At 45.8% G+C, this 16374-nt stretch overlaps 1 protein-coding gene, 1 long non-coding RNA gene and 1 other non-coding gene across 3 annotated transcripts; 1 reads left to right on the forward strand and 2 right to left on the reverse strand.

Annotated features, from left to right (window-relative positions):
• Positions 1 to 5443: 5443 nt before the first annotated feature.
• Positions 5444 to 8150, reverse strand: snai1b (snail family zinc finger 1b). Its single transcript, XM_060049238.1, has 3 exons — positions 7827 to 8150; positions 6862 to 7467; positions 5444 to 6488 (listed from the first exon to the last, which is right to left on the reverse strand). The coding sequence occupies exons 1-3, from the start codon at positions 7900 to 7902 to the stop codon at positions 6307 to 6309; spliced, it is 864 nt and encodes a 287-aa protein (XP_059905221.1). The 5' UTR covers positions 7903 to 8150; the 3' UTR covers positions 5444 to 6306.
• A 99-nt stretch (positions 8151 to 8249) lies between these two features.
• LOC132455391 (uncharacterized) lies at positions 8250 to 14810 on the forward strand. Its single transcript, XR_009525213.1, has 5 exons — positions 8250 to 8899; positions 11072 to 11143; positions 12307 to 12419; positions 12518 to 13728; positions 13826 to 14810. It is a non-coding gene; the product is annotated as an uncharacterized LOC132455391 (long non-coding RNA).
• Positions 14811 to 15896: 1086 nt separating this feature from the next.
• Positions 15897 to 15968, reverse strand: trnaa-ugc (transfer RNA alanine (anticodon UGC)). The gene has a single exon. It is a non-coding gene; the product is annotated as a tRNA-Ala (tRNA).
• Between the last annotated feature and the right edge of the window lie 406 nt (positions 15969 to 16374).

Genomic DNA, 16374 nt, shown 5'->3' on the forward strand with positions numbered 1-16374 from the left:
CTCTCTCTCTCTCTCTCTCTCTCTCTCTCTCTCTCTCTCTCTCTCTCTCTCTCTCTCTCTCTCTCCCTCTCTCCCCTTCAATCACACTCTCCCACAAACATATATCAATTAAACCACACAGAAAAGCATGCATTTACACAAACACACAATCCGACAAACACGTTAACACAACCACATATAAACATCGACCCGCAAACACCTACAGACACACACCCAAACATTCACATGCATACAGAAACAGTTAAGGTGTTATCCACCTTCCTCTCCAGCCATCCTGTGCGTCCACAACCACCACCAGCGTCACCTCACAGCCACCACCCCTCCCTCCCCTCTCCCTCGTGTCCTCCACTGATTGGAATGCATCGGGACAAAAGAGTTGTCCCTGTCTCTCTGTGGCTCCCCCCCCCCTCTCCCCACCTCCCACTCTGGCCTAAACAAGCCTTGACAGGAGAACAAAAGTGCACCTTGCACCTCCAAGAAGCAGCACAGGCACCCTGAAGGCAAATACCTGAAATCACACGGTGCAACACAGGGAGAGAGGAGGAGGAGGAGGAGGAGGAGGAGGAGAGGATGACGAGAAAGAGGAGAAGCCATAGGAGTGATCATCAAGCGGGCGATCATCTGCTCCCTGCTGCCAGGGAGTGACATGGAGAACGGGAGCTTCACACTCAGTCAGTGTCTCCACACTGGACTTCACTCTTGGGCCATTTTCACCATGCTGCTGGTATTCTTCTTGACACAATACGCTTGCTTTTGATGTTGCCTGTTTGTCACATCCTATCTTGTCCAGGACGTCCTGGAAAAGAGATGTATTTAGTTTAATGTAAAGAAATGCATACATGAGGGTTCTTCTTCTTCTTCTTCTACTTCTTCTACTCTCTTTCTCAAACCTCTGCATAGCGGTCGTCCACCAACGTAGGCCTGCTATTCCTGTGCTGCATCCGTTCCCTGCATGCTCGCACACCCTCTCCAAATACTCCTTCCTATTGTGTTTCTGTTTTGTCCCATTCAGGAAAACCTCGTGTCATGACTTGCTTGCCTCTGCCTAGTATTGCATGGTGTGTGTAAGTTGTTTGTGTGCATTCGTGCGCATGCATCTCCTAATTCTCTGATGCTTCCTTTGTTTGATGGCATTGCATGCGCTGCTCTGAAGCTCAGCCTGGTGTGCCCAGGCGTTTGTCTTTAACTGATCTTTACAGATCCTGTGCAAGGCCTGTGCTCGCTCTTTCCCTACCTTACTCATTATGTGTCCTCCTGTGACCTTTGACCCCCCCGCTTCATTCCCCCTCCCCCCCACCCCCCCCCCCCAACCCCAAGTAGAGGACAGAGAGCTCTGTGTTGAAAGAGTCACTGCCCCAGCCACACACGCACACCATTAAAGGGGACAGCAGGAGTGCGGAGGTAGGCAGGAAGCACCATGTACCCCCTCCTAGAGACCATATCCTGTCCTTGGGTGAAACTGGTTTTTTTGTGCAGAGATCTGATGTGTGTGTGTGTGTGTGTGTGTGTGTGTGTGTGTGTGTGTGTGTGTGTGTGTGTGTGTGTGTGTGTGTGTGTGTGTGTGTGTGTGTGTGTGTCTGTGTGTGTGTGTGTGTGTGTGTGTGTGTGTGTGTGGGGGGGGGGTATCTTTGTGTCATTGCAAATGACCACTTGTGCAACCGCTTACAATTTCTCTCATGGACCCAACTGATCCTCCACTCGGTGCGCTGCCCTCACCGACACTTTGTCCAAACGTCCCAGCGCAAGAATCGTCATTGATCACGTTGGTGAACATGACCCTTGGCTCTCCTCCTCGCTGAAACACAACCACACGGCCACAGAACCCTCACTCTCCTTCAGCCCTCATCCCCCATGGCCTCCTGGTCTCTGGTCTAAAACCACTTGACAGATCCCTGTTCTGGAATGATCCAGACCTTTGGTCTAAGGTCCAGAGCCCTGGTCTTAACAGATACAGACCCCTGGTCTACACCGGTCCAGAGCTCTGGTCTAAACCGGACCAGACCCCTGGTCTAAACCGGTCCAGACCGCTGGTCTTAATCAGTCCAGACCCCTGGTCTTAACCAGTCCAGACCGCTGGTCTTAACCAGTCCAGACCGCTGGTCTAAACCGGTCCGGAACCCTGGTCTAAACTGGTCCAGAACCCTGGTCTAAACCGGTCCAGAACCCTGGTCTAAACCGGTCCGGAACCCTGGTCTAAACCGGTCCAGACCCCTGGTCTTGGTGGCTCAGATGGGACAAAGGGAGGAGAGATTCCGGGGGGATTTGGAGTAGAGTTCCAGCGGAGGAGGAGGTTGGCACCAGAAGCCTTGGGCAGCGCCATCGTGACAAAGGCATCGTGGCCTGTGTGTGAGCGTCTGAAACCCTAACCTGGTGACTTAACCCTGCTGGCTCGAATTTAATCTTCGAGCGAGTCAGCTCTCTCCGGCCCACGCTGTTCAGTCCTGGCTCCAGCACTGCGCTCTGTCTCTTTCTCTGTCGCTGTCCCTCTCTCTCTCTCTCTTTCTCTCTCTCTCCCTCTCTCTCTCTCTGGATAATATAAACCCCACTGGATTCATAGTATCAGACAATATCAAGGGTTTAAAGCTATGGCATCACAGCTACGTCGAAAACATGCACACATGCATAGACATCTATTGACCAAAACAGATGTGGCCGTGCATCTTTGCCGCGCCCAAATGCTTTTTATCAGTACATTTTGGCTAGGTTGTGTTTATACAAGCCCAATAGGGCCCCTCCTGTCTCGCAAATCGACATGTAATGGATAAAAAGATAGAGGGAAAGAAAGAGAGTAAAACAAAATGATAATAATTCGACAAAATTGCTCAAATATTATCTGCAGAATATACTGCAAATATATTAGCTCTTTACCAGGATTCAAATCAGTACTGCTGAACTCACGATTGGGAGAAATTCAACATGAAATCTCATACACAAAATGTTTTCCTTTTAGTGGGCTAAAATTATTTTTATTATAGTTCATTGTAATGTATGTATCGAATTCACTGACGTTATCCTTTTGGTCAGCTTAAACAGGTCAGGTCCCAGAAGGAGTATACAAGATAACACATAGACCATCTCTTCTCTCTCTCTCTCTCTCTCTCTCTCTCTCTCTCTCTCTCTCTCTCTCTCTCTCTCTCTCTCTCTCTCTCTCTCTCTCTCTCTCTCTCTCTTTCTCTCACTCTCTGTTAGATGCTGGTATTGTGTGTCTGTCACTAATGGCCCAGGAATGCCACATTAGTCAGGGTTACATGCGTGACGCTGCGAACATTAAAACAGTTTGTCGGGGCCGATATGATATTCTATGACACACACACACACACACACACACACACACACACACACACACACACACACACACACACACACACACACACACACACATTGAAACACACACTTAAACAGATGACAGGTCCACTGATCTCATTGCCTCAAAGCTACAGGGTGATCGAGCGCCTCATACCGTACCGCAAAAGCTAAATATTCCCCTCTGGCGAGATGACACGACTCACATTTCCTTACCATTCAAATGGAGAGAAATTAGCAGGAAATGTGGGTGTCTGAATGTGGCTTTAAACTTACCAAAAAGACCCCTCCACGGTCTATCCTGTTCAAGGTATTTGCTATGGTTTATTTACAAGTACATTTAGTGATTTAGCAATCTCTTTTAATCCACAACAGCTGAAAAGAACCATCATACAAGCATACCATCAAACTGGGAGCCAGGATAGGAAAAGTTAAAGCGCGACCTGACAAAACTATCTTTCAACCTATCTGTACCTACATTTGGAGAACTAGCCACATCGTCAAATTTAAAAGTATCCAACTGAAAAAATCCCATCCATCCCTTCAGGTCTCCCTCTGATCACGCGCAATGAGTTCGCACAGGAGGCCTGTCAGGTAGGTAAGCAGACAGGCAGGCCATTTTTTGTTTTAGCATTTCATTTATAGACCGGTATCGGGATTAGGGCAGTAGTCAACCAATGTAAATCTTGGTAGATTGAAATTCGACGAACTCTAAAGAATATGAACGTGGTCTCTAAATAAACTAAATCGTCCACAGTGCACTCTACTCTAACTTCTAGCATAAATATCACTTTAGTGCTGTTCAAGCCTATCGAGTGTCCAATGGGACAGCTGACAACATGACAACAGTAATGTAGGCCTAATGTATTAGATTATGTGTCTGCATACATTTTGGATTAAGAAGCACTTTTTTCCTTTTGAATGGAATGTCAGCGATTGTCCTACCAATGAGATTCTGGTTGAACAAGTGCATATCGACCAGACAATTTACCAACCAAGTCGGGATTCAAGAGCATTTCAACACAAAAAATGCTTCTACTAGAAATGGCCTACCCTAGCTTTAATAGGGTGCATGTGTGAATCACTGTCAAAGTGTCAAATGCCTACCATACCCTAACCTGGTCGGCTCTGGTTGCCTCTGTTACTTTGAGTCATTCACCCTCACCTCCCACTTCACCACAGGAAAATCCCCCACTGGTACAAGCGTCACTTATTTCTGTGCGTGTTTGTGTGCGTGTGTGTGTGTGTAACTTTGTGTTTGTGTGTTTGTGCGTGCGTGTGAGTGTGTGCATCTTTGCAAGTATCTTCATGTGTGTTTGTGTTTGTGTGAGTGAATCTTTGGGGATACTGTTTACATTACACAAGCTAACTCATGCAACCTGATCCCTGACTATGTGCATCCCCCAAAGCCTTCGGACTCACGTGCGCACACATGCAGACACACACACACACACACACAGGCGCACATCCACCGCTCAACACCTTTTCAAGAGCCTTAGGAGGCAAAACATTGTTACCTCAGCAATACAAGCTGGCGTTGATGTGTGTGTCTATGTGTGTTTGTCGAAACAGCAGTGGAAGAGAACATTGCATATATGGTACTCTTCAGTATGAGCTAAAATACTAACTTGTTGCAAAAGTCTCTGCAGAATGAAGGTGTGCTGTACGGACAATGACAGTAGCTGCCCACCAGATACACACATTTGCAGGGCAAGTTTATTAACTTCCCCCCCCTCTTCGACTCGACCTCCAGCTGGGACCTCTCCCCTGGCAGGAAGATATCCGGAGGAATCCCCCACACGCACACTCACAATACAACCCTAAGAACTTGCTAAATGTCAAACTATCCAACTAGCGATACTGGACCCTTTAACTGATTCTTTATTTTCCCAGTCTGAGCCTTCACTGCCCATCGCCACAGCAACATGTGCTCAGCGTGTGTGAGCGGTACGACAGCCTGGCAGGTGTGTGCAGGTGTTCCATGCATCACTCAGCATTACACAAACCGGTCTGCACGCACACTCATATTGCCTCCCTGGCCATTGAGAATCTGTCAGAATGAGCCTAATGAAGTCGTTGGCTGGTAAACCTTGATACAATACAACTGTTGAAACACGATGAATGGACATAGAGAGAGAAGTAGGGTTTTAAAAAAAACACTTTATTTACACATGGCTTAAACACAAGGCACTAGTGACAGGAATTATATCTCCCCGTTTATAAAAAAAAAAATGGCATGTAAAAATCTGGTTCAGAACCAGTCATATACAGTATAAGCACCGAATCTTCCAGTTAGGTTGGGATGTACATCGTGGCAGTTTTCTTTGGTCGATTGTGTCCATCTTCGGCTCGGTGTTAAATTGAAGAGGGAAAATGTGAGGCGAGGAAGACCGGGGCGCACGGAGAGGAGGGTCTCCTGTCGTCAGGCCACAACTAACACATCTCTCTGCACCCCGCCTCCACTGCGCACAATACACAGACAGCTGTCTTAACACACACACACACACGTACAGCTGCTCATATACATGCATGCCATGTATGTAGAGTATGGAGAGGAATGACATCCCCTGTATGCACACAGACATGAACACAGCTGCAAGAGGGCCACAGTCCCGGACCGGCAGGCACCAATGGGGTTTCCTGGGAATTAACTGGATGTCCAGCTGCCCCCGACAGACAGAGAGACACACACACACACACACACACACACACACACACACACACACACACACACACACACACACACACACACACACACACACACACACACACACACACACACACACACAACCTTTCAGTTCATTCCTGGCTGAGCACTGGCCAACACCCCACCAAGTGTCCTCTGAGTCACATTCTGTCCTGAGCTCGCCCAGAAACAGGGGGCCATCAGCCCTAGCCAGAGGGCCGGCGACCCAGGAGGGGGGGGGGGTGGGGGACGGACGACAGGGGTTGGGTTGTGCATGGAATGGAGGGGGAAGGAGGGCTGTGCAGGGGCTGGTCCTACTACCGGGCCGGGCAGCACCCCGACGCGGTGTGCTTGTGCAGCAGCGACATGCGGCTGAAGGTCCGTGAGCAGGTGGCACACATGTACTTCTTCACCTCCGAGTGCGTCTGCAGGTGGGCGCGCAGGTTGGAGCGGTCGGCGAAGGCCCGGCTGCAGTGCTGACAGGAGAAGGGTCGCTCGCCTGGGCGGGGAAGGGGGGGGGGGGGTGGAGTTAGTTGTAGGCCTCAGGAACATGTGAGCGGTCGTTAACAGGCCGTCAAAGCGGTAACACCCAGAGCCCCATCCTTCCATTTGCCCTTTGTTTTTCTAATGACATGCAGGGTCTACACTAACTATATGCAAAAATAAAAGCTCACACTCCTGATTAAATTAGTTAGCGATGATGCGGATTGACTTCACCCCCCCCACTTCTCCCCTGCATACATTCAGGATGTGATGTTATCAAGAAAGGACCCACTCTAAAGAATAACATTTGCTTACACTGCTAAGAGGCGACACACACACACACACACACACACACACACACACAGTACACTTTTCCATCAGGGTCTCACCTGTGTGCGTGCGGATGTGGCCCCGCAGCAGCCAGGGCCGGGAGAAGGCCTTGCCGCAGGTGGGACACACGCAGGGCAGCGTGTGGGAGCGGATGTGCATCTTCAGGGCTCCCAGGCTGGTGTACTCCTTGGGACAGTGTTTGCAGTGGAAGGATGCTCTCGGAGCGGAGGAAGGGATGGTGGCGGAGGCGGTGGTGGTGGCGGAGGCGGAGGGCTGGCTGGAGGGAAGGCCGTGCACCTCGGGCTCCCCGGCGCCGCGGTGGTGGTGGGACTGGAGGTGGTGGGACTGGAGGTGGTGGGACAGGGCGGGGGCGCTGACGTAGCTCTTGCTGCAGCGGGTGCAGTGGTGCGCGCGCTGGAGGGCCACAGGGCTGGGCGGGTCCGAGGTGCGGCCGCCGTCTTCGTCCTCCTCCCCGCTGCTGCTGAAGGGGGAGCTGCTGAGGTCGAGTGGCCCCAGGGGCGAGGAGGAGGGGGTGCTGGGGGACACGGGGGCGAGGCCCCCAGGGAAGTTGTCCACGCCGCACAGCAGGCCTACGGGGTAGCAGGTCAGGGCAGAACTGTTGGCCCCAGTTGGGAGTTCAGCCAGAGGGTGGCGAGGGAAAACGACTGCAAGCAGAAAAAAAAAAAAAAGAGTCAGGTGGATTTTACTTCACCTAAATGAGCAGCTAATCTTATTAAACGGTAAGCTCTTTTTCTGTCTTGGTGTCTCGTTACGGTCAAGCGCATTCAACATAGACGTCACGTGATAAATCGAAGCAGTTCTCATTTAGTCTACATCGATTCTGTTTAAACAAAGATATGCATGCCACTGTAACATGATTTGGGAAGTCTAATGTTAAACATAAAATTATTAAAGTGATCGGAAGTCGAATTTACGGAAGTTCTTAGGTTTAGTGATATTCAACCCAAATGTGGTAGGCTAATATATAAGAAAACAGATAACAGTAGGCTAATTGTTAACTTACCAGACTGATATTCCAATTCACTGTAATTGGGCTTTTTGTGGGAGAAATACTTCTTTACGAGGAAGGACCGAGGCATTTTGAAAATGTAATGTTGTTCAGACAAAAAGGAGAACAAAAATCCAAGAAGCTGTTCCTCAAGTCCGGAATAAGACGTGCACGAGGACGCCGACGCCTCAACTTCTGCGTGCAGTAGGTTCCAAAGGTGCTTCCCAATTAGAGAGCCCGGAGTCAACAGCCTGGTAAACCTCTACAAGTTGCACTCTAAATTGGATGTTGTGAAGTTCCCCCCTTCATATAGTGACCAGAGGGGGACGAGTGGGTGGGTGGGTAGATGGGTGTGTAGGAGGGCGCGCAAATCCCCGCCCCGAAGACACCCATTCAGGAAAACAGTGACTGTGAAGTTCTACACGTGTCCAAAATGTTGAAATGTTGTTGCCTAATTAAATGATACACATTTTGTGTTTTGGTATCATTTGTGTCTGTATCAATTCAACTCAAGTGAGAAATCCAAATAAAAAAAGTTAAAATAGGAGTAGCCAAGCTACAATATTTTTTTTCTTTTGCAAGTGCCTCTTATTTTTATTTTGATGTTACCTGGTCAAATACAAGCTGCACAGTCATTGATGGTTACTTATTTGCAATGAATTTAAAAGAGCTCTACAGCGTCATCTGTTGGATTCAAACTACACTTGACCAACGCCTCTCTTTGTATTAATTTATTTTCAGAGCCGATTATATTGGCTGTATGTGCATACTATTGTCCACTATTTGGGAAGGAAAACGAATGGTGACGTTTTTAGATCCATAGATCTGTGTTAAAAATAGATAAGTGATATGGGGAGAAAAATTGTTACTTCCTGTGCCGTTGGGTTTAAGGGTCACACACACGGTTCTTTCACTGCTGCATAAAAGAGCACGCACTGCAATAATGACTTTAAAAGCAGTTCACGCGACGGGAAACCTCTCGGATGAATGAATGACTTGCTGTTCTCCTTCACGCGGTCACAGCAGGGTTCCGACGAGCCGCACTGATGTGAACAATATGATGGACTCTAAGCTCGTCACTGCCCAAGGTACCGTGAAATGTTACCCCCACCCCCCGTGGTGGCGGTTTTAGGGATGGCCTGTAGGCACACACGGCTCTACAAATTGCACTTTATTAGCCAAGCGACTTTTGTGATCGTGGCTCAAATGTGGATCGGACAGGAGGGAGGTCGATCCCATGAGGTGTCGTCTACCACCTCCGCCAACCTCAATGAAGTTACAAACTCCTTTGACTCAAAATTATATTTCGCACACACTGGCTCATTTCTATTCATTGGTATTTGGAGTTTTATAGTATAATACGATATTTCACATAGGCCTACATGTTCCTGCATGGAATGGTTTGGAATTTACCGAGGCATTTTTAAGACAGGCCTACTTTTCCTTTTAAGTGGTAACGTTAGTTAAGCCCATTTTGATCGTTTTAACAACGTTTTCTGAATAATGAAAAGAGCTACATTTGGAGAAAGCCAGTATAGTCAGTCAATAGGTAGTCTACTTACTATCACAGCAAAAGGGACTCGCTTTCTCAACAATGAGGGCTATAAATTGCCGAATTTGGTTATCTTAAAAGTTGCAGTCCTGATGCAAAACGCAGAATGAATGCATACATCCTTTAAAATGTTATTATACGAAGAAGTGATGCTTCCCCCCTATATCTGTTAGTGTGAGTCTGGCCATGTGTGGATAATCTCATCAGGTCGCAGTCACTGTCTGGGGCCAAATTAGAACGGAATGGTGCGGCCATAAGTGGCCATTTTTAGCGGTGCACAACGACATCAAAGATATATGGTGGTGAGCTCGGGAAGGGATAATCGTTATGCACCTGTCTAAAGACGCCATTGTTCTGGTCGTGTGGAATGTCACGGCATGCCCAAAAGTTCACACATCGTTAGGAGGCTGGTTGACGCCGACGCCAAGCAGACTGGGGGTCGTGGAGGGCAAGGCTGCAGTAAAAACAAAAGGCAAATACCAAAGACATACGGGAAAGTAGAAGGCCGGCTGCTGTCAGTCTGCATGACACAATATGGGCTGCATTGCTAGGCGTGCTCGAATGTAAAATAACAATGCAAAAAAGATCGACAACAACTGTTTTTAGATCTAGGAATGGTGGCAGGCCTAATAGGTTATAACCGTGTTCGAAGCTAAACTACGCAAGGCGTACTCTGCCGTGCCAGAATTAAGAAGAAAATATCATTAGAAAATCCACCTGTCATGCAGTGAAATAAGGTGAAAGAGGTAAAAACTCCTAATGGACCCAAATCAGATGTGCTGTTGTTAGAACATAGTCTGTAGGCCTACTCCTGTGCTAATGGGAGACCTTTATGTGTTCTAACATGGTCTGGGTGACCTTATGACATGCAGACAGACAGGACATTAAATGTGAAATGTTTCTGCTTAGAACAGATGTTCTTTACTCTGGCCTTAGGGAGGAAACATCTCATCTTCCCAGTCACACAGTGACGGGCCTTGAGATTGGCCATCACACCCTTTCATTAAGGTTCATAGTTAAAATAATTATAATAATCATTATGTGGCCTGACATTTAATTATTTGAATGAAATCGATTATTTCTAAAACATTTCATAATTGTAGAACGTAACACAGCTAAACGTGAAACCTTGATTTGTTTTGCTGCATATTTAGGTTGACCTGACTAGCCTAACCCTGTTTCTAACGACCATCAGCAATGCAGTGCATCATCATTAGTTCATTTGCACACAGACACCTTTCCAAAGACACATTTCCATTCAGTATAGGAGTTCTTCTGTGAACCTGCATTTGGATAGGACCTGTTCTGCAGTGTCCGATTGAATGTGAAAGAGAGCAGACTATTCTGTGATTGCCCATCTATTGTCTCAGAGAGTGGTGCTATTTCATTTTCTGTTATTGAAATGTAAAGCAGGGTGGGTGTTTTGCCAGCCTCTACTACGGAAGGCCACTCTCAGAATATCATTGTATATCAAAGTATAGTGCAGCGTTCAAAGTCTACCAGAGCTACCGTGAAAGTAAGTAGTGGATTAGAATGAATGAATGAATTGATCCACAACTTGCCTTGTTGTTCACAAGTTTGTAAATATGCTTTGTATTACTGATTTCATCCAATGAGTTTTGCAAGCTAACATTTTAGCAGATATCTATCTTTGGATTGGTTGTTTGTGTGATGCCACCATGTGTTTCTGTTGTTTGCATGCATGTAGGTGGAGATGTCTGCAGGCCCAGCAGGGGTGAGATAAGGTTATCCTTCAGGAATGCAGAGCTGCTCGTATGGAGTGAGTACACTCCCATACAGAAGCACCATGTTAGAAAACCCCAATGGAATACATGTCTTACATGGATAGGATCAACATCAATGATTTTATTCATGCACATTTTCCTGTCGTATTATCAAAATGATCGGATAAACAACCACAGTAAAATGGGGCTTATTATTTTCTTTCCAATGGAACCAAGACTAAAATGCAAATTAATCAAATCCAATATCAGATTTTGAGGTGAAAACAAGAAGCTGTTTTCCACCACAAAATCGCCCCACCCCCCTTCCCCCTTATCTGCTATTTTGGCGGGCAAGGAGACGACAGATGCTTTCTTCAGCGGTTCAAAGTTTGGATCAGTTATGGAGCAGCTTGGCTCGTGTGGGGTAAGTGATGGTCTTAAAGCGGTATGGATGTCCTGTAACGTGATCCCAGGTGATGTGGTTTTAGAGCTGTCTCCAGGCTCACCGCCATAATACCCTACCGACTACATGCTTCTGACCACACTTAGCCCTAAGTGCAGACACAACTCCAGCCCCAATGGGACTGAGAGCTCAATGCGTACGCCTGGTGCACTGAGCATGTCTGAATCAACAGTGCTTCATAATGAGGATGAAGAAAAGAGAGGCATCGGCCCTCTGAGAGAACAAGCCTCCTCACACTGTGCGACTGGGCCAATTTGCACCGAATTTGTAGCACACACACACACACACACACACACACACACACACACACACACACACACACACACACACACACACACACACACACACACACACACACACACACACACACACACACACACACACACACACACACACACACACACACACACACACACACACACACACACACATTTTTGTGTCTCTTCATTTTCAAGTAGCATCCAATATAATTGAAGTCACTATTTATTAACACAATTTTATCCCAATCAGAACAATTATTTGAATGCTATGCGATGTCTCCTACCACCGGTATTTAATAGTAATTGTACTACGTCATTATAATCATCATTGTATTGTGAATCATCATGATCACTACTATTGTTATCTTTTATAATTTAAATGACAACTAATGCATAGTAGAAAGAAGAAAAACAACATTGAACTTCTGAAGCCAGGGATCCCTGTGTTCACCATTTAACTGAGTTGACCGTGAGTCCCTCTTCTCTGTTCTTCCAGAGCTCATTTAAGAACAGAGGACTGGATGACTGAGTTCCTCTCTCACTCCGTCAGTGCAGGGCGTCGCAGATTCTCGATCCAAAGGGGATCGCAGGACCACGCACATGCAGCAGGTAATGTCTCCTTCTTGTAAGCGCCGGATGTCATGCCACTTTTCCAAGCGTTTGACATCTGCGGGCCACCACCTTCCTCAACCTGCTCCCCTTCCAAGCCATGTGTCTCTGGTGCCAGAGCCATAGGAGGCACCTCACCGCCGTTCAGGCAAGTGTCCTCCACCCACCCGATCGCAGCTCTGAACCTGGGAACACCGGAGAGAAGAAAGGCCGGCCTCTGCAGGCAGATGGCGCTGTTGCTCCAGAGCGTCTCTGCTTCAGAGTCTTCTGACCGCGCTGTAATGCAGGGGAAGCTTGTGTTCCACCACAGTGAGGTATTGCTTCCAGGTCGATCGCGCACAGCTCCACGTCACTCCGATGATATTGATCCACGGTAAAAGGACATAAGACGGGAACGCTTTCTCTCTGTGTGTGTGTGTGTGTGTGTGTGTGTGTGTGTGTGTGTGTGTGTGTGTGTGTGTGTGTGTGTGTGTGTGTGTGTGTGTGTGTGTGTGTGTGTGTGTGTGTGCGAGTGATGTGTGTGTGCGAGTGATGTGTGTGTCTGAGATACATTGATGTGTTTTTCATTTCTGAATTATATTATCTGGATACATTTTGGCTAAATATAACAGAAAAAAGACAGCAAACCACAACAGATTTTTCTGGACCAGATATCACCAGTGATGAGGTTTCCCTCCACACACCAATGGAGTACTTCTATAAGTTTGTGTCAGAAGACATGATTCAGGAACTGATGAAATCCACAAATGAGTACAACTCTCAGAAGAATTGCACATCTGTAAATACTGATACAAGTGATATTCAGAAAGTGATTGGCAGGTGTCTGAAGATGGGCCTAGTGCAGATGGCTGGAGTCCGTATGTATTAGGAGACAGTCACACAGTACCCCCATGTTTCTGATCTGATGTCACGCAACAGATTCCAATCTCTGTTGACATCATTACATGTTGTAAACAACTTGAAAGTGTCGGGGACGGAAAAGAAAGACAAACTCCTGGAAACTCAGACCATGGCTTGATTCATTCAGAGAGTAATGCCTGCAGGTGGTACCGGAAGAGTGCAACTCTGAGGATAAGATGGTTCATTTCAAAGAGAAATCCATTCGCTTACAACATATACATGGGAAGTGTGGATTTGTTGGACTCATTTGCACCGCTGGGACGTCTACATCTTCTGGCACGCGATTATCCTCGCTGTGACCAAAGCCTGGCTCCTCTACAAGCGGGACTGCAATGCTCACAAGTTGCCTGTGAAAGACATAATGAAGAAGAGACTGTATCAGGCCCTACTAGCATCCTCTCTCATCCTGGTAAGAATGCATCTCTGCTATTTCACTGTTTATTATATTTTGACTTTTTTTACTTGTTGACATGTATCTCAATTGATTCTGTTCCAATCCATTTCAGGTGAACACAACTCTCAGCACACCAAAGACGGGGCAACCATCTTCAGGCAATTGGAGCCCAGCAATACAGAATGTAACATCAAGGAGCCCTCTGAATGCACTGAAGAGACCATCCCCAGGTGATGGGGGGTCACTAAACGGGGTCCCAACCAAGAGGCCATCTGTACATCCCCCAGCACGCACTGACCTATTCGCACATATGCAAGTGAAAATCAACAGAGGATGTGGCAGATATTGCACTAATGGATTCAAAACCACCATATGTAGCAAGTGTCATGTCCGTCTTTGCTTTTCAGAGGAAAAAACTGTTTCTGGGACTACCATAGCAAATAAACATGGCTGAACTCTGGGAATGAGACGATATTCAGTTTTGTATTTTTATTTCATATATTATTTTTTTATTCAAATATGACTGTTGTGTGATTTTTATTCTTGTTGTATCCTGCTATGAGTCTAAATAAGCAGTCAACCCCGCAACTGATCCACTAGTTGTTCTGTATATTTGTATAGTAGTACAAATACAGAAATTCTGCTCCCAGCTAGGGCCAACGTTGCAAAATTAATAACATTTCCTAAAAACGTACTTATAGCGTAAATATAAGATGATTTCTTCATCAGAGGCCTCATACAACAACATTTGAAAGGTAAAAAAAATATGTGAGCCAAATGGTTTGGAAATCTGGACTATTTCTGTGATGAACCACCAGGGGGCAACCTAATACCACAATGAGTGGGATCAGCTGAAGACTGACTTTATGTTCTTACACCGTTGTACTGTAGACCACTTATAAAATACATTCTATCCAGACATGAAATTCCAATTTTGCCACTTCAGGCAATTACCACATTATATAACGGCCAATTGTTGCATTCATAATGATTTTTCTTCAAATGTTGTTTGAGACTAAAGGCCTAAAATATAGTCATAACATTTCCTTAAACTTTGGACCATGTGTCCGTACCCCTTTTTTAAAAAAAATGGATCTACCGTCATCTTTCAAAGCTTGTAAGAGACATGACCTCACTGGAAAGAAGAATACCATATTTACCTTGGTTTGTTGCAAGGTATGTAGAGAAGGGAGGTCCTTTTTCTGGGGAGAACCAGCATGGTTCAGTTCAGAAAGGGAATCTTTAGAGAGGCTGAATTCGTTTTCAATACTTTCAATACTTGCAACAGCAGAAGGCAAACAGGTGTTTTAAAACAGTGTTTGTTTCTCTGTAAAAAACCATACAATCATAACTCCTGTTTGATGTTTTTGTTAATCTATGTAGGTTTTCTTCTTTCTTCTTCTGTATTATTAAAATAAATAAAGGTTTCATTACAGTGGTTGTGGGAGATTGTGTCTTATCTGGTTTTAGGAGGCAGAGGCACGTGCAAACGACATTTCCCCCCGTCCAGAAATGTGTGGATCGTGAGGCATGGAACTGGAACAGGGAAAGGTGGCGTGGCGTTTGTGTAAAAAAGTATTTTTAGATCATAATGTGCTTCCCCGAGCAGGCTTACGTGTAACGGACACAGGGAACATCACATGCAGGGGCTTGACCTCAAAGTAGTCTTGTTTCATGGTTAGATAGTGTGTCCCACCAGCACTCTGGCTTGTCTGAATCTAAGCTGACGTTGATGCATGATCACCAGAGATTTTTTCCATTTTAGCTTACTGTACATTTGCGGTGCTCTTCGCAATCCTTTCTTAATAGACATGCCTGGGCCATCGATTTTTTTTCTTTAACAAACTCCACCCCTTCATTATTTTTATGGTCAATTTTTTACTGAACATAACCAGTAAGCATATAGCCTGCATAACCTGCACACCATGCAAAATGCGTGTGCTAAATTACATTATTAAAGCTAAGTAGTTGGCTAGTAGGCCTACTGTATTTAATCATACAGTTTGGGGGGTTTATTTCCAGAAGAATCTGAAGAATAGCCTATTTTCTTATTTAAATACCCTATTCCCCATAAAGGAAATGCAAATTTACGAAAAAAAAAATAGCTTTGTACAATAGGTTTTACCGAATACAATAAATTATGTCCCAAGATTAAAACAAAAATTGTGGGAAAAATAGTTCCTTGGAGATGCCGGGGATTGAACCCGGGGCCTCATACATGCAAAGCATGCGCTCTACCACTGAGCTACATCCCCAATGTATCTTATCGGAGCAGTTTACATATTTGTACAAATTACGATGAATGTCATTTATATAACCAAGAGATTGTTATTTTTGTCTTGTTTGAGACGAATTGATGTCATCTTCTATTTGACGAGTACGAGTCTGTTCAGTTAAAAAATTAGAATTGAGCATTATGCACACCAACGTATCACGTTAACCAACGCGTCATCCTGCGGGGAAATAGGATTTATTGAGTCCTACATATTTTTTAATCCGTCATAATCAATTCAAACATTCATTTGAATCTCACCTTCCACCCAAGAAATGGTCAACATTTAAGGGTTTAATATAGATTAAACAGTGTCATTTTAGTCATAGGACAAGTTCATTTTGGGTCGAGTTGAGAAACACAACTGAGCATGGTGGTTCATTTTCCAT

This window comes from Gadus macrocephalus, chromosome 1 (assembly GCF_031168955.1).
Source record: "Gadus macrocephalus chromosome 1, ASM3116895v1".
NCBI lineage: Eukaryota > Metazoa > Chordata > Actinopteri > Gadiformes > Gadidae > Gadus > Gadus macrocephalus.